This window comes from Chiloscyllium plagiosum, chromosome 10 (genome assembly GCF_004010195.1).
Source record: "Chiloscyllium plagiosum isolate BGI_BamShark_2017 chromosome 10, ASM401019v2, whole genome shotgun sequence".
NCBI classification, from domain to species: domain Eukaryota; kingdom Metazoa; phylum Chordata; class Chondrichthyes; order Orectolobiformes; family Hemiscylliidae; genus Chiloscyllium; species Chiloscyllium plagiosum.
Window position 1 is genome coordinate 44,191,781 of NC_057719.1, and position 18,509 is coordinate 44,210,289.

General features: G+C 40.8%; 1 protein-coding gene across 2 annotated transcripts in view; it reads right to left on the bottom strand.

Annotated features, from left to right (window-relative positions):
• Nucleotides 1-15,218: 15,218 nt before the first annotated feature.
• Nucleotides 15,219-18,509, bottom strand: part of pygl (phosphorylase, glycogen, liver) — a 116,880-nt gene continuing 113,589 nt past the window's right edge. For both annotated transcript variants that reach the window (XM_043697625.1, XM_043697624.1), the window contains 2 exons: nucleotides 16,694-16,760; nucleotides 15,219-15,499 (listed from right to left, as the gene is read on the bottom strand). In XM_043697625.1, the coding sequence (XP_043553560.1) occupies nucleotides 15,344-15,499; nucleotides 16,694-16,760 (223 nt within the window). In that variant the 3' untranslated portion in view covers nucleotides 15,219-15,343. The remainder of the gene's footprint in view (nucleotides 15,500-16,693; nucleotides 16,761-18,509) is intronic.

Here is an 18,509-nt window from a genome sequence, read left to right on the forward strand (position 1 = left end):
GAAAGGCTGAGGCATTTGGGGTTGTTTTCATTGGAGAAAAGAAGGTTTGGGGGTGACTTGATAGAGGTGTGCAAGATGATTAGGGGTTTAGATAGGGTTGACCGTGAGATCCTTTTTCCACGTATGGAGTCAGCTATTACGAGGGGGCATAGCTTTAAATTAAGGGGTGGTAGGTATAGGACAGATGTCAGGGGTAGGTTCTTTACTCAGCGAGTCGTGAGTTCATGGAATGCCCTGCCAGTAGCAGTGGTGGACTCTCCCTCTTTATGGGCATTTAAGCAGGCATTGGATAGGCATATGGAGGATAGTGGGCTAGTGTAGGTTAGGTGGGCTTGGATCGGCGCAACATCGAGGGCCAAAGGGCCTGTACAGCGCTGTATTCTTCTATGTTCTATGTTCTAACCTCTTACTGGTCCCTCTCCCCTTTGAGAATATTCTGCACCCTCTCTGAGATATCCTTGATCCTGGCACAGGGACGAGAGTGTGGCGCTGGAAAAGCACAGCAGGCCAGGCAGCATCTGAGGAGAGGAGAATCAAGTTTTGGAAGGAAGCCTGATGAAGGGCTTATGCCCGAAACGTCGATTTTCCTGCTCCTCAGATGCTGCCTGGCCTGCTGTGCTTTTCTAGCATCACACTCTCGACTCTGATCTCCCGCATCTACAGTCCTTACATTCTACTGCCTGGCACCAAGGAGGCAACACGCCATTCTGATGTCTCGCTGTTGATCGCAGAAACATTTGTCTGTGTCTCTGATTAGATAGTCCCCTATTACAATTGATCGCTTGGGACCTGACGTTCCCCTCCCTACGTTAGAGTTCGTCTTGGTACCAGAAACCTGGCTGTCAGTGCTACAATCCTCTGAGAGTCCATCACCCCCTACATTTTCCAAAACAGCATACTTGTTTGAGATGGGGATAGCCACAGGAGACCCCTGCACTACTGGCCTCCTATCTTTCCTGGAGGTAACCCATCTACCTGACCATATCTTCAATTTATCTCTCTTCCTGCAACTGCTATCCATCACACCTCCGGCTTCTGTAAATTCCTCATTGCCTCTAACTGCTACTCCAACCGATTGCAATCTGATAGGATTTGTAACCAAACATGTTTCCTGCAGACATAATCATCAGTAACATGGAAACTCTCCCTCATCTCCTACATCTGACAGAAAGAGCACATCCCTCTACTAAAGGCCATCTTTGCACCTGAACAATTTATAGACCTAGAAAATAGTATAGTCTTACTGCTCTAAAATCTCTGTACCAGACTAAGTTAGAATCAATGCTTTGTATTTTTAAAGTTTAATCAAGAGACAGATCTTAATAAAACATATAATCAAAAAAGAACCCGCTATACTCACTATTGTAGATTTACAAAAAAAAGTAAGGTTACCCTTTAAAAAGCCACTTAGATTATCCTCTGCTATGAGCTCTCCCACACAGGTTTCTTCAAGGTCAGCTGTGAATTTCGCTGTTTGATTATTTTTCTGAGACAACTCCGATATCCAGCGATACTTGAAATCAAACAGAAGATTCACCCCTGGGTCAGACAGCAGTGCAGGTTTATTTCTCCATTTAGATTAGATTAGATTAGATTACAGTGTGGAAACAGGCCCTTCGGCCCAACAAGTCCACACCGACCCACCGAAGCGAAACCCACCCATACCCCTACATTTACCCATTACCTAACACTACGGGCAATTTAGTATGGCCAATTCACCTGACCCTGCACATCTTTGGACTGTGGGAGGAAACCGGAGCACCCGGAGGGTGCTGGATCCAATTACTGGATTATCACCCGGAGGAAACCCACGCAGACACGGGGAGAACGTGCAAACTCCACACAGTCAGTCGCCTGAGTCGGGAATTGAACCCGGGTCTCTGGCGCTGCGAGGCAGCAGTGCTAACCACTGTGCCACCGTGCCGCCCACGAATTTGATTCACTTCCCATGTGGTCACTGCTTTTGCCTCTTTTCCTCATTTTTAAAGTGCTGTTGTTTTTACCCCAAAGTTGCAAAACAATGCTACAGCTTATAAAACAGTAATTACTGCTCCTAGAATTCAAGGAAATCAGCCCCATTACTAAAAATACCTCAAAAAGGAAGCAGCTCTTACAGCCACAATTTTTTCCCATCCCTTCATCTTGGATTACCCTAGTCTTCATCTATAAATCAACACTCAAATTTCAGAAAGATGTTTGAAACATCAAAGGTCAGCTTTTATGCCAGTCTATGGAATGATACTTGCTGCTTGATTGCCTTCCCACATGATCGAGAATTTCTGCAATTTAACATACAAAAGATACTTTCTGTTAATTTGCATACTTTCCTCAGTTACATTGCAGTTTTTAGCCACTCACATGCTTATAGTGTACAATTTTGGTGTCCTCTTTGATCCTGACCAGAACTTGAAGGCTCAGTCAATCTATTACTAAAACTGATTCATTTGCACCTGGCACAAAATTTTCTGCATTCCCAATTCTATCCTAACCAAATGTTGTGCACCAATTCTCTTGCATTACCCCGTCCTAAAACTAAAGACTTATTGTTGTTGTTGCCTGTCTTCACTATCAATATCAAATCTACTGTCATTATTTATAGGTCCTTCCAATATTATATCCCATTCTAATACTGTAAGTTTCACGCAGCTTTTCATCCTTCAGCCTCCAATTAACTGTGTATCCTTACAATTGATAATCAATTTTCTGGCTATTATAATCCTGCACCTGCATACCATTCTTCATCCCTACTGCATCTGTGGCCTCCACAACATTTTTCTCAAACCGTATGTCTTTGGTCATATTCTTTGGCTTCACTAAAAGTGCTACAATTATGTGAAAGTAGATGTTGTTGTTGTCATCATCAAGAAAACAGTTGTCTTAACATAATTAATGTATGAATTTTAGCAGAGTTAGATACTTTTTCTTTCATTATGAATAGGATATTCTTTTAGGTTTACAATACCAGATAGAAGATGGCAAGAAGCTAAGGGGAAGGACCAGCAATGGTATGAAGCTGCACTGGCAGATGATAATCCAGTAATTGTTTATCTTCATGGAAATGGAGGCAGTAGGTAATGCCATTTTTGAAAGTACAAATGATTATTTACTAAGTAGACTATCTCCAGAACCTGTATCACATTTAATAGTGCTTAGTAGACTCTCATATTGATGTTTTCATTTATATTTCTGTGTAATAATTAAACATTTTGTTGATTAAATTTAGAGCTGCAGGACACAGAGTTGAACTGATAGAGGTAAACACTACTTTGCTTTCATCAGTGCATATTTTCACAGGGGCTCTATCAATTCTGGGAAAACAATATCTTTGCTTGTTTACGCCACATAATATATACTTTAAATCTTTAGAGTTCTATTGTTAAAAGTCAAATATATTGAGCTAAAAATGTCAGTGTTTTGTAGATGTCTTCATCTCACATAAAATTTCCAGACTTTATTTGACCTAATAACTGTATTGTTAGAAAGAGAAACACATCAGGCTTCAGGTAAAGTAGAACTGTACTTTCAAAACTCTCAACTGCCTAATTTTTGACTTTATGTTCACTGCAATAACTTCTAGTAATCTGTCTGCTCAACTGCTCCCTCACTTCAATTTTTATGTCCCTGTCCTCATTAAAACCTCTACTCCAAGTCTGCTTGATTCCAAAATATTGGATGCATCTTTGCTTCCTCAAAGCCAAAGTGCACAGGCTGATGATATCTGGGGCTGATTGTCTTAGCCATCTATTATGAGATCTGGCTGGTTCGCACTGAGTACTATCATGCCTCACTGAAAATTGTTCAATAATCTTAGATCGTCTTGATTTGGAGATGCTGGTGTTGAACTGGGGTGTACAAAGTTAAAAATCACACAATACCAGGTTATAGTCCAACAGGTTTAATTGGAAGCACACTAGCTTTCGGAGTGACGCTCCTTCATCAGGTGATAGTGGAGGGCTCGATCGTAACACAGAATTTATAGCAAGAATTTTCAGTGTGATGTAACTGAAATTATACATTGAAAAATTGATTGGCTGTTAAGCCTTTCATCTGTTAGGATACCATGATAGTTTTACTTCTTTCACGTGTAAATCACAAAACCTTTTTTTTAAAGTTGCATTCTTGAGTTAGCTGTTAACAATGGTGATAGCTAGACAATATGTTGAAGGTGTTGGCCCCTTATGTTCTCTGTCTATGCCATGATGTTTAGATTGATTCTAATCTAAAAAGTGAGATCACAAGAGTTTTACATAAATTCATGTAGTTTTTGAGCAAAGTACAATGTAACTCTGCAAGTACAAATTCAACCCACAAAATATATGTGTGCATGTGGGTCTTTGTCTGTCTGTGTGTGTCTGTCTGTCTGGGGTGGGGGTTGTGAGTGTGAGAAAGTGTGTGTGTGTGTGTGTGTGTGTGAGATGCAATGGTGATCACCTGTAATGTGACTTGAACCCAAGGTCCCGGTTGAGGCCCTCCCTATGGGTACCGAACTTAGTTATCAGCCTCTGCTCGGCCACTTTCCTCTGCTGCCTGTCCCGAAGTCCACCTTGGAGGATGGTCACCCGAAGGTCCGAGGCTGAATGTCCTGGACCACTGAAGTGTTCCTCAACTGGGAGGGAACCCTCCTGTCTGTTGATTGTTATGCGGTGCCCATTCATCCGTTGTCGAGGCCTTTGCTCGGTTTCCCCAATGTACCATGCCTCCGGGCATCCTTGCCTGCAACATATAAGATAGACAACGTTGGCTGAGTTACATGAGCACCTGCCATGTACACGGTGGGAGGTGTCCCCATGCGTAATAGTTGTATCTATGTCCACAATCTGACAAGTCTTGCAGCGTCCACCGTGACAGGGTTGTATGGAGTTGACCTGAGAGCCAGGCAGTTTGCTACGAACAATGATCTGTTTGAGGTTTGGCGGTTGTTTAAAGGCAAGTAGTGGAGGTGTGGGGAAGGTCTTGGTGAGGTGCTCATCCTCATTGATAATGTGTTGCAGGTCACGAAGAACATGGTGTAATTTTTCAGCTCCTGGGGAGTACTGAACAACGAAGGTACCCTGTCAGTTGCAGCACGTGTCTGTCTCCTGAGGAGGTCATTACGGTTCCTTGTTGTGGCACATCGGAACCGGCGGTTGATGAGTTGAGCATCATACCCCGTTCTTGTGAGGGCATCCTTGAGTACTTCCAGGTGTCCGTCACGTTCCTCCTCATCTGAACAGATTGGTGTATGCGTAGGGCTTGTCCATAGGGAATGGCTGTTTTAATATGTTTTGGGTAGAAGCTGGAGAAGTGTAGCATTGTGAGGTTGTCTATGGGTTTGCGGTAGAGTGTGGTGCTGAGGTGTCCATCCTTGATGGAGACGCATGTATCAAAGAATGAGACAGATAGTCGAGAGTAGTCCATGGTGAGTTTGATGGTAGGATGAAACTTGTTGATATCACGGTGTAGTTTTATCAGTGACTCCTCGCCATGGGTCCAGAGGAAAAAATGTCATCAATGTACCTGGTGTACAATGTTGGTTGGAGATCCTGCATAGAGAAGAAGTCTTGTTCGAACCTGTGCATAAAAATGATGGCATATTGGGGTGCAAATCTGGTCCCCATGGCTGTTCTATGTGTCTGGATGAAGAACTGGTTGTCAAAGGTGAAGACGTTGTGATCGAGGATAAAGCGGATGAGTTGTAGGATGGTGTTTGGAGATTGGCAGTTGTTGGTGTTGAGTACTGAGGCTGTTGCCGTGATGCCATCATTGTGGGGGATGCTGGTGTAGAGTGCAGATTCTCACATAGGGTCCCATTGCCCGACACGATGGGACGTCCCGGTGTGTTGGCTTTGTGTACCTTTGGAAGGCAGTAGAAGTCGCCTACACGAGAAGTACGTGGGATGAGGGCGTGTAGGGAACTCTGAAGGACTGGATCCAAAGTTCTGATCAGTGTGCTTAATTCTCAGGTATGTTCTTTGGTTGGATCAGTTGGTACTAGCCTGTAGTGTTCCTGGTTGTTCAGTTGTCGGTACACTTCCTTGCAGTAATCTGTTCTATTCTAAATGACAATGGCTCCTCCTTTATCTGCTGGTTTGATGACAATGTTGTGATTGGCTTTGAGAGCCTGGATGGCATTGCGTTGTGAACGGGTGATGTCTTGCTCTACCTTGTGGGTACGGCTGATGAATCTGGCATTTATATATTTCCTGACAGCTTGAGCATACATGTCAAGCCCAGGGCAGCGGCCCTCCGGTGGGGTCCATGTTGACACCTTCTTTGGTCGCTCCTCTCCAGATCCCTGTGATGACTGTTCCAGTTCATCAGTGGGCTCAGTGGGATCACTGCAGGCACCTTGAAAGAATTCCCAGAGTCTCATTCGTCTGATGAACTCCTCTGTGTCTGCTGCCAGAACCAACGGGTCCATTTTGGTGGTGGGGCAGAAGTTGAGACCCCTACTCAGGACTTCAGTCTCTTCCGGTCGAAGGGTGTGGTCCGATACGTTGACAATAGACTTTCCCGCAGTGTCTTGATACAACTTCTTTCGTGTGTGTTGGGGTGGTTGCTTTCATAGTTCAGGACTTGGTCTGTTTGTGTGGCTTTCCTGTATAACTTTGTGGTGAATTCTCCATTCGGTGTTCTCTGTACCATCACGTCTAGGAATGGGAGTTGGCTGTCTGTTTCTTCCTCTCCAGTGAATCTGATTCCTGTGAGTGTGTCATTGATGATCTGGTGTGTGTTTTCTATTTCTGTGTTTTTAATGATTACAAAGGTGTCATCTACATATCTGACCCAGAGTTTGGGTTGAATTTGCGGTAAGACTGTTTGTTCTAATCTTTGCAATACACTGTTCAAAAGGGCCACAACACACTGCAGCACACCAGAACTGCAAAAAGAGGAAGAAGAACACCTCTACAATGTATTCGCCAAAAACGGATACCCCCACAATTTCATCAACAGATGCCTAAGGGAAAGACAACGGAATGAGGTCCTGCCACAACCCAAAGAACTAGCCACACCACCATACATCAAGAACAGTTCTGAACTGACAGCCAACCTACTGCGACCACTAGGACTCATAACAGCACACAAACCAACAGCCACTCTCAGACAACAACTCACCAGGACAAAGGACCTGATACCCAGCATGAGCAAAACCAACGTAGTGTACAAAATCCCAAGCAAGGACTGCACAAAACACTACAAGGGACAAACAGGAAGACAGCTAACGATCCTTATCCATGAACACCAACTAGGCACGAAACGACACGATGACAAGCAACATGAGTTCGACTGGGACAACACCACTATTATAGAGCAAGAGCTGAAAATGTGTTGCTGGAAAAGCGCAGCAGGTCAGGCAGCATCCAAGGAGCAGGAGAATTGACGTTTCGGGCATGAGCCCTTCTTCTTGGGCTCATGCCCAAAACGTCGATTCTCCTGTTCCTTGGATGCTGCCTGACCTGCTGCGCTTTTCCAGCAACACATTTTCAGCTCTGATCTCCAGCATCTGCAGTCCTCACTTTCTCCTATTATAGAGCAAGCCAAACAGAGAACAGCCTAGAGGCATGGCATTCATCCACAGATTCTATCAACAAACACATCGACCTGGACCCAATATACCGGCTACTGCAGCTGACAGCTGGAACTGACAACTGGAAACGGGGCGGCACGGTGGCACAGTGGTTAGCACTGCTGCCTCACAGCGCCAGAGACCCGGGTTCAATTCCCGCCTCAGGCGACTGTCTGGAGTTTGCACATTCTCCCCGTGTCTGCGTGGGTTTCCTCCAGGTGCTCCGGTTTCCTCCCACAGTCCAAAAATGTGCAGGTCAGGTGAATTGGCCATGCTAAATTGCCCGTAGTGTTAGGTAAGGGGTAAATGTAGGGGAATGGGTCTGGGTGGGTTGCGCTTCGGCGGGTCGGTGTGGACTTGTTGGGCCGAAGGGCCTGTTTCCACACTGTAAAGTAATCTAATCTAATCTAAACCACTATAAATGCCAGAGGAAACAACACAGAAGCGCTTCACAGAAGGCTCCCAAGCACTGAGGATGTCACCTAGACAGGGGACGAAACGTCTGCGACACAAATTCCCAGCTTGACAAACAGAACCACAACAGGGAAGACAATAGTTAATCTGGTGCAGAAATTACAAGAAATATAAGTAGAGTTCCAACGCAGTTCATCTTTAGTTTTCATCAATAATTCACTTGATCAAATTATAATGTGGGTAAGTCCAACTGCACAGGAAATATTTAACTTCAATGAACAGAATTCATTTTGTTTCCAAAGATTGGGTTTCAAAACATGGATTAAATCAATAGCACAATTTCCTTATAATCTCTTTTTTTTTGCAATTGCAGTTATTGCAATTTTTGCAATTGTTTGCCAGTTATTGAATTTATTGAATTGGGGCGGCACGGTGGTTAGTACTGCTGCCTCACAGCGCCAGAGACCTGGGTTCAATTCCCGCCTCAGGCGACTGTCTGTGCGGAGTTTGCACATTCTCCCCGTGTCTGCGTGGGTTTCCTCCGGGTGCTCTGGTTTCCTCCCACAGTTCAAAGATGAGCAGGTCAGGTGAATTGGCCATGCTAATTTGCCCCGTAGTGTTAGGTAAAGGGGTAAATGTAGGGGAATGGGTGGGTTGCGCTTCGGCGGGTCGATGTGGACTTGTTAGGCCGAAGGGCCTGTTTCCACACTGTAAGTAATCTAATCTAATCTAAATAACAATACTGCATATAAGCAACTCTGCAGTTCAAGAATGTGATTGCTTTTCAAGTTTTGGTTGTTTATTTAAATACAGACCAAACTCTGATGAAAATCTTTGCTCTGAAAGATTCTCTGTCAATAATTTGTCATAGTTTCAATTCTGCTGCTAATAGGCATGGATCTGCAGCAAAGGCAGTTAATAATTTTATCATAACCTAGTATTAAATAAGGAAGCCATAAAGAGTGTTGCAAAGGTGACAGATTTAAGATGGTTGAATTGAGATGCTCTTCTGAGACTGGGTTCAGGCATACAGCAGGGCATAGCATTTACACATGCTGTACTAAACGTGACAGAAATTGACCACACTGAGTGCTTGATCTGAGTATAGCCCACTACTCATTATTAACATCAGAAATATAAAATAAGGGAGTGGGACAATAGAGTTACAAAAGAGAAATTCTTCTAAATTTTCAGGATGGAGAAATGAAGGAGCAAGGAAAATGGTTTGACTGGTTTTGAAAACCTAATCTATGTTGGATCAAAACAATTGCAGTGAAGTCAAATTTATTCATGCGCTTTGCTGTTTCAGTTTTTATTACTATTTAAAATTATTCTTTAAGTGGAAATATACCAATTTTACTTCCTAGTTATTTTCTCTCTCATCCTGAAGACAGTGAATTGTGGTAATGCATAAAAATAGAAACTTCCTCAATTGTCTACCCAAATAGCCACTTTTACATTGTGTAAGGTAGTCAATATTGACACATATATAAAGTACATATTAAAGCGTCATCAAGGGGCAGCACATATATAAGACTCAAACATTGAACATATTGTAGATGTTAATTATACCAAACATATACTTTTGCTTGGTAATGCATTGACATATTTAAACAAATCCCTGCTAGGTTATGGCTTGCTCTCCATCACTGTCCTCATATCTAATCCCACCTTTTACTTCTACCTCCACAACTTTAAATTGACTTTCACTTTTCAGTTCCAACTTCTGAGGTTCAAAACTTCTCTTTTTCTCCCTTTTTCTCTCTCTCTAACCCTTTCTTCTGGGTAAAGGTATTCTTTCTTTTTCTTCTGCTTTCAATTGGAAATTCAAACTGTTCCGTTTTCTTTTCAAGCTGTTTTAATTCTTTTGCTCATTGTTCTGCAACAGTTTTCTCTCTCTCTCTTTTGCTTTTGCCTTGAATTTAAACTGCTGCATTTGCAATTGAATTTTAGCCATTTCCAAAGATTCTAAATGCATTTCTGGCAATTGTAAAAGCTGAGATATTGCTGCAATTACCTCGCCTTTCCTCACGGACAAAGGCAACCCCAACTCCATTTTGCCTGCCAATTCTGACAGCTTTACCTTACTCACCTTCTGTAAACCAGTCCAAGTGAAATAGTCATTATTCCACAAGGCATACCCTATTTAAACCAACCAAATGCAACATCTGAAAAATGAACATCAACTGTCTATGAGTCCAATAATCCAAAACTCAAACTGGCGTTAGAGATTTTGACTCCAACAAGAGCCCCAAATTGCTATGGACAAAACCCCCTCAAAATATATCAAAGAGATAACCTAGACCCCAGCTTTTATCTTCTTTTAATGCAAATGTATGATGCTGTGTTCCAGATGTGACTTAATTGGTCACAAATTACGCTTTAAGCAAAACACTACAGTTAAAAAGAAAATGGCACTTTATTAAAATGCTCAGTGAAGTGATGTATTATTTAACTACGGCTCATCCCTTGTTCAAATATTGCAGCAACCCATAAGTACATCCTTGGCAAGACCAAATTTAGCAAAACAGATTTTCTCACTTGCTATCTCCTCTAGTCTAGGAAAAAAGGACACTGACAGAAAGAATCTAGCAGTAGAGAGAGAAAGCTCCAACATTTTGCAGCAGCAAAATAAAGCTGCATTTATTAGGTTTCACTCCATAAACTCCCATCTTTAACAACTGAAAACAAAAACTAAAACACTGGGCCTCTGTGAGTCTGACTCCACCCATTCATGCTTCCTTTATCTAAGTTTAAAAGAAACCCAAAGCTATTAACTCTGCTTTCCTTGGTACAGACAGCTTGGCACCCGGTTGACAACACATCTCTTCAAGAAAACCAGAAGTCTTAAGTGTATTGTACCACTAAAATACAGAATAGTAACCTAATAGGGTCACAATAAGGGTGTAAACAATAAAGTTTAAATCAGGGTTACTGTGATTGTATTTGAAAGCACGAAGTCTGATATAGTGCGAAAGATGTAGAGGAACAAATCTGCAAAACAAATTGGAGGAGCAAAAGTTGTAATGGATATCTTTAATTGTCCAAATATAGACTGGGATAAATATTGTAAAGAAAAGAGAGGGACAAAAGTTCTTAGTGTGTGTTCAGGAACAATTTCTATAGTAGAATGTTTGCAGTCCAACAAGAAATGAAGTATTGCTAAACCTAGTTCTTGTAAATGAGATGGACAAGTAGATCAAGTATCAGTGGGAAAATATTGGGGGATAGTTATCACTATATCGTAAGGTTTAGGGCGACTATGGAAATGGATAATGAACAATCCAATTAAGAGTAATTAATTGAGAAAAGCTAATTTCAATGGGGTAAGAAAGGTTCTGGGTTGAAATTGTTCAAGTCAAAGGCTGATCGAAAAAAATGGTGGCTGAACAAATGAGAGATGATTTGAGCACAGTTAAGGAATAACCTCTTGAAAGGCAAGGGTAGCACAACCAAATCCAGAGGTTCATGACATAGACCTAACTTAGAAGTGAACCCCAAAATTTTCTACAGATATATAAGTACTAAAATAGTAATAAGAGGAGAATGGGGACGAAAAATAGGATTTTGTATATGGAGACAGAGGACACTGCTGAAATATTGAATAAATGAATACTTTGCATCTGTCTTTACCAAGAAAAAAGTTGCTCTCCAGACTATGGTGAAAGAGGAGGAAATTCAGTTACTAGAAGGGTTTAGAATTGATAAGGAGGTGATATTGAATAGGCTATCTGTACTTAATATTGACAAAGTACCAGAGCCAGATGAGATGTATCTAAGAATACTGAGGAAATTAAGAATGAAAATTGCAGGGAAATATAGCATTTTATTTTAGTATTCTTCGACTCAATTAGTGCCAGAGGACTGCGGAATTGTGATTTTACACCCTTGTTCAAATAAAAGTGCAATAATAAACAACTACGGACCAGCCAGTATAACTTTAGTGTTTGGAAACTTCTAGAAAATGTAATTTGAAACCAAATAATCAAATGTGAGTTAATTGAAGAGTGTCAGCCAACAGATCTCTTAAGACCAATTAATATTAATAATGGAGACTTTTGAAAGGGTATCAGAAAGGGTTAATCAGGGCAATACTGGCTGTGACAAGAAACACAGCGGGTTAATGGATATTCTTTGGGCTGAGGGAAGGTTTGTAGCTCAGTTCTCAAAGATCAATGTTGGAATCCTTATTTACTTAATATAACTGAACTTAACATTGGTGTACAGTGCACAGCTTCAGAATCTGTAGATGGTTAGAAGCATGGTAAACTGTGAGCAATGTACCACTTAAAAGGACATGGACAAGTTAGTGGAATCAGCCTGTAGGTGGGAGATATAGTTCAATGCCAAGTGGTATAACGTGATACATTTTAGTAGAAAAACACAGGGACGCAGTGTCAAATTAAAGGATACAACTCCAAACATCTTGACACCAAAAACAAATACATAAGAATCCTACTCATTGACTACAGTTCAGCGTTCAAGACTGATTACTAAACTTAGTGGTCTTGGACTAAGCCCTGCTCTCTGCAAATGGATCCTCAGTTTCCTGATCCACAGGCCACAATCAGCGAAGCTTGGGGACAATATTTCATCCTCACTAACACTAGAGCCCCTAGGGGTGCGTACTTAGCCCTCTACTGTACTCACTGTATACCCAGGACTGTGTCACCAAATACCTGACTAAAACCATTTACAAATTCGCTGATGACACCACCATAGTCGGTCAAATCTCAGATGGCAATGAAACAGACTGCAGACAGGAGATGGAAGACCTGAGAACAACCTAGCACTCAATGCCGACAAAATCAAGAAACTCATTATTGACTTTTGATGGGATGTTACTCATGCCCCCCTACACATTAACAGCACAGAGATGGAACAGGTGGAGAGTATCAAATTCTTGGGAGTGGTCATCCAGAACAAGCTTTCTTGGACTCTTCATGTGGACGCACTGGTTACAAAGGCCTAACAACGTCTCTTCTTCCTCAGGCAACTGAGGAAATTTGGCATGATGGCAAAAACCACTTTTATAGGTGCGCCATCGAAAGCATTCTGTCTGGATGTATCACTACCAGGTATGGCAACTGTACCATTCAAGATTGGAGACGGTTACAGAGAGTGGTGAACTCGGCCCGGACTATTACAAAGGCCAACCTCCCATCTATAGAATCCATCTACCAGGCCCGCTGTCAGGGAAAGGCCGCCAGCATTCTCAAAGATCCATCCCACCCTGGCATTGCTTTTCTACAACCTCTACCATCAGGGAGAAGGTACAGAAGCCTGAACACATGCATCAGCCAGTTTCGAAACAGTTTTTACCATACTGTTGTTAGAATACTGAATGGATTCTCACAAACTCTGACCATTCGCCTGTACCTATGTTTTTGTTTTTGCCGCGGTTTACCTATTATTTACTTATCTTTACTACTTAACTTTGTGATCGGTCTGTATTGCTCGCAAGACAAAGCTTTTCACTGTGCCTCGGTACATGTGACAATAAATTCAATTCAATTCAATTCAAGTGTGTCTTCATCTTCAGTCCCGTACCAGGGGACACTCTTTCAAAATTAGGACCTCTCATTTCAGGACAGAGATCAGAATTCCTTTCTCTGAGTTGTCAACTTTAGAACCCTATTTCAGAAGGGGTTGCCTCTTTAAGACAGAGGTGAATAAATTATTTTTGGCAAGGGAGTCAAAGGTTATCAGGGGTAGATGAGAGTGCAGTTTTGAAATACTGACAGATCAGCCAAAGTCTTGCTGAATGATGGAGCAGACCTGAGAGATCTGAAAGTTCCACCTCTGCTGCTATTTCATATGCTTATACGTTAATGAGAATTTAAGTGTAATGAATTCAGTTAATATGGAAATTTATGTTTTTGTAAAAGCAGAAATAAGTAAATTTAGCAATTGTCTCTGTGCCTAGTTTAAGGTTTGAGGCTTACTGTGAATAGTTTGGGCCTCACACTAGTATTCCTAGTTGAGTTTCAGGGATTTTGCAAATTGGAAATCTTCCATAATTTAGATGTGCCCACACATGTTCTCCCATATTTTTGGATAAAGCATTGAAAATTACTCCAATGAGATGAGACCAACTATAAGCTGATTTATTTCATATCAAATACACAAATGATTAGAAAACAGTTTTCACAGAGAAATTTAATCAATTAACTATCACTTTGCATATCATAAAATTAACAAAATTTGTGACTGCCATTATTATAAATTAAACCCATTTTATCTATTCCTCTATAGAGGCTGTATTTGTTCATATGTAAACCTGTGACTGTCATTTAATTCTGCTTTCAACTCTAGTGCTGACAATTAACTTGCTACTGCTGATGCAAGTAAAGAATGATGGGAAAAATTAAAGCAAGTGGAGTAGCCAATATTTTTTAGATGTAGGGCTGGAGGAGACTCCAAGGAACAGTAGAGTTTGTGGGTCAGGATGAAGCATCAACCTTGATTTTTCTGCTTGAAACCTGGAGTGAGATCGGAACCTTGAGATTCAGATCTGATGATGCTACTGACCGAGCCTTGATAGACAAGCAAATAAGCATGCAGCTGACACTGGGCTAGTCTGCTGTTTCTGTTGAGAACAGAGCAGGATCACTATCCCTAAATTCTGACTCATTCATGATCATAAAGATCTCATCTTTGCCAACCTACTTGTTACACCTGAATGGACATGCTGTAAGGCTGAATATTTCTTAGCAGATGTAAGGTCAATGATTCATTAAATAGACTGTTGAGTATAGACTTCTCAAAATGTATTCAATAGAAAAGATTGAAACATTTTTGCAGTGGAAGACAACACAAATCTTCACTTCAAGAGAAACAAGAACAAAAGGGCAGGAAAGGTCTTCAACAGAACAGAATTGAAAATTATCTTTTCAAGGTAAGAATTTCTCAAAGTGATGACAACATCAATTGTTTTACCCCGTGAGATAATGACAATACTCCATGTATATGGCAATTGAAAACTAAATTTAAAAATGTTTTAGGTGTCTATGGAATTATGTTTTGAAAAAATTCACCTTGACCTGGTAATGTTTATGCTTGTAATAAAATTATGGTGTTGCAACAGCAGGTTAAAACAAAATATTCTTTTAGATAAAAATGTGGCTGGATACCAACTCTTTGCTATGTTTGAAGTTGAAACTGCATTTTGTAAAAAATATAGAATATGCTTCTTTGGAAATTAAGTCCTGCAATTACTAAATGGTAAATTGTAAACGATCTCAGGCATTGTGAAATATTAAATTATGAACTTAACATGTTTTATTTGGTTGAAACTGAAAAAGGCTAGCCAAAATGCTCATACTCCCTCTTTACACTTATAATTTTGTACAAAGTAATGTATTTAAAATTCACACTGAAGTTCTAGGTATCCTTTGATTCGGTAGGAGCAGGAATCTTCAAGAATTTGGGTTCAACACCCCAGATATCACGGGCATACTCTGTAATAGCTCGATCGCTGGAGAACTTTCCAGAAGAAGCTATGTTTTTAATTACTATTTTGGTCCATTCTATTGGGTTCTGTAAAAATATACAGATAAAACATAAAATATGCTGATTTTTTCTAACAAAATATTATCCAATTACTTATGAACTTTCATCATAGTTTCTCACAGAGGATCCTAATAAATGAAAATACCAATTCTTCTCGTAACCTTAGCTCAGTTTTCAACTTCTGTGAAGGGGAAGTAGCACACAGGATTACTACATCCCAATTTAACTGTACCGCTGCAAATGGATGTAACTATGACACATATAGGCCAAGTATTGCAAAGGAATTGAGGAGAAGTGGCTATCTTAGGCCTTTTACTTCAATTTCCTCCTCATGTTTTCCAAAAACACTGACACTTCAAAAATTTAATGTTAGGGCAAATATACCTCAGACAGCTGTGGGCCAGGAACAATCCAAAAAACAGAGAAGCTGTTTTTCAAGTGCTTAAAAATGCTGTTCTCTAAGGATGGTGGTGAGATCCACAGTTGCAAGTGTCACAGTTTAAGCTGACATTTGAAATGCATATTATCTGTACTGATAAATGTAAACTTTAACCGCTGATGTTTCAATTCTTCCCAACACAAGGAAACTGTAGAATGGGTTATCTGAATGCCAAATATAGTCGATGGATGTGATGATAGATTGGGGATCAGTCAAGTCAGACGGATAGTGAGGTGGTTAAAGGGAAAACATTTATGGTCAGCCAGGATTAGTATACTGAATGAGAATGTTTTATAGAGGGACCCAGAGAGCTGAGGAATTGCCTGTCAGAAGTTCGCTTCTGACTAATACAATATAGATGCCTATATTGTAATGGCTGGTAAAGCATATCCAGCTTGCATACTTCCTGTTCCCCATATTAGAATAAAGCATATCCAGCTTGCATACTTCCTGTTCCCCATATTAGAAACATAGGCATCTGCTTATTGCTTGAAAAACAGTCATATCTCCATGATATGCTCCTTACTACAAACTATCTTTCACTATTAGTTAGATGCCACCTACGTACTTGAAACCAGCACTATTTCTCCTATGCTTTACTTATTTTCAAAAATTAACTTGAATATAAGCTAAAACATAATTTCGAACTGCGAAATGTGCGTGTTATACAACTTAATGTGAACAATGCTGAAATAAAGGCTAGGTCTAGATTACTTAAGTGCTTTATGTAGAGCTTTACATTAAAATGTGTTAACAGTATTGGAGGAGTACAATATTCTGACCTGGTATAATTGGTTGACTTTTTCTTGAATACTGATATAGGATTCAAAATCAGCAAACACTTTGAACCTGGGATAAAAAGTAATGTGAAACATTGTTAAACTATAGAAGAAGGCTATTAGAATTGAATTATAAATTACAAAGTTGAAATTGCTCAGCATGTTAACAATTATTAGGAAATCTGGAAATAGAAAAGCACTCTTTTTAATTCCACTTCTGAAATTGTGTAGAAAGTGGGACAAGATTGTCACTTGCATCTACTTTCCTGTTAAGACATTATTGGTTGAAGCACAGCTGGTGAGATCACATTAAGCATCCCAGAACTTGCCTGTTATTCCCAATATAGGATGTTGGAAGTCCTAAGCAAGACTTACTTGCTCCATAAAACACCTCCGGATAGGTTGATTAGGGAATATCAAGAGTGAATTCCAGGATTGAAATCTGGTGGAGGTGAGGCTCAGAAGCTTAAATATCAGTTTCTATGAACACTGATCATGAGCAAAGCATCAAGTTTAGTTTTTGGGCTGTTTAATACTTCCACTTCTAATTTTGTTCAGTTTGGCTGCAAGCAAAATCCCTACCTTTCCCACATTGATACTGGTGCCTCAATTTTGCTAAACATATTGGTGAACTCCATGTGAAATTTGATGACACTGAATTCAGACCAAGTCAGCACTGGGGCCAGTCAAGAGGTGAAAGTTTAGTTCTTGCTCAAATTCCAGTGAGGAACTTTTGTGGTCACTTGACTAAATATGTGGTAGCAATTAGAAAATGAAATAACGGCATACATGAAGCTTCAATTATAGTAACACTGTTAACCTGTTATTTAACTTTCTAGATGTTTGATGTAAGATGCACATCAGAACCTTGTGAAAGTCTTGACATGCTGACCACTGTGGAAAGTGAACTTCTGACAGGCAATTCCTCAGCTCTCTGGGTCCCTCTATAAAACATTCTCATTCAGTATACTAATCCTGGCTGACCATAAATGTTTTCCCTTTAACCACCTCACTATCCGTCTGACTAGACTGATCCCCAATCTATCATCACATCCATCGACTAACTTTATACACTTGCGTCACCAACCCTACCTACTGACCTTACCCATCTACGCATCCTTAGTTTACAAGAAATGTTCGACATAATATAGATTACCATGTCTGTGTTGACCATGGTCCCATTTGTTTGTACATGGTTTATATCCCTCCATTCCCTGCCTGTTCATGTCTCTGTATAAATGCCTCTTAAAATTTGATGCCTTATCTACTTCTACCACCTCCCTTGAAAGCACATTCCAGGAACCTACCATACTGTGTAAAAAAACACTTGGCTCTCACATCTCCTTTAAGTTTCCCCCTCTCACCTTAAACATATGCCCCTTAGTATTTGATATTTCCACTCTTGGAAAAAAGTCTTTGACTGTCCATTCTATCCATGCCGTTCATAATTTTTTATAGACGGGCAGGAGGCAGGAAGAATACAGCAAGCCAAGGAAGTTTCAGGGAGTGGAGAAGTTGGCGTTTCGAGTGTAACCCTTCTCAGAACTGGGGATAGGTGTGGGGGGAGCTGCAGATAAAGGGGGTGGTGGGGGCAGGGTGGTGAAGTGGGGATAGGTGAAGACAGGCAGAGGGTACGACCTGGTTGGTCAATGGAAGGAATTAATCCGGTTGGTAGCAGGAATGGTCAATGAGAGGAATGGGAGGGGGAGGGGCTGGGAAGGGAGGTTATTTGAAATTGAAGAACTCAAATTGGTGGGGAGAGTGACCTGAACCAAGGATTGGCGAAGGGAATGGTCCTTGTGGAAGGCAGTGTGGGGTG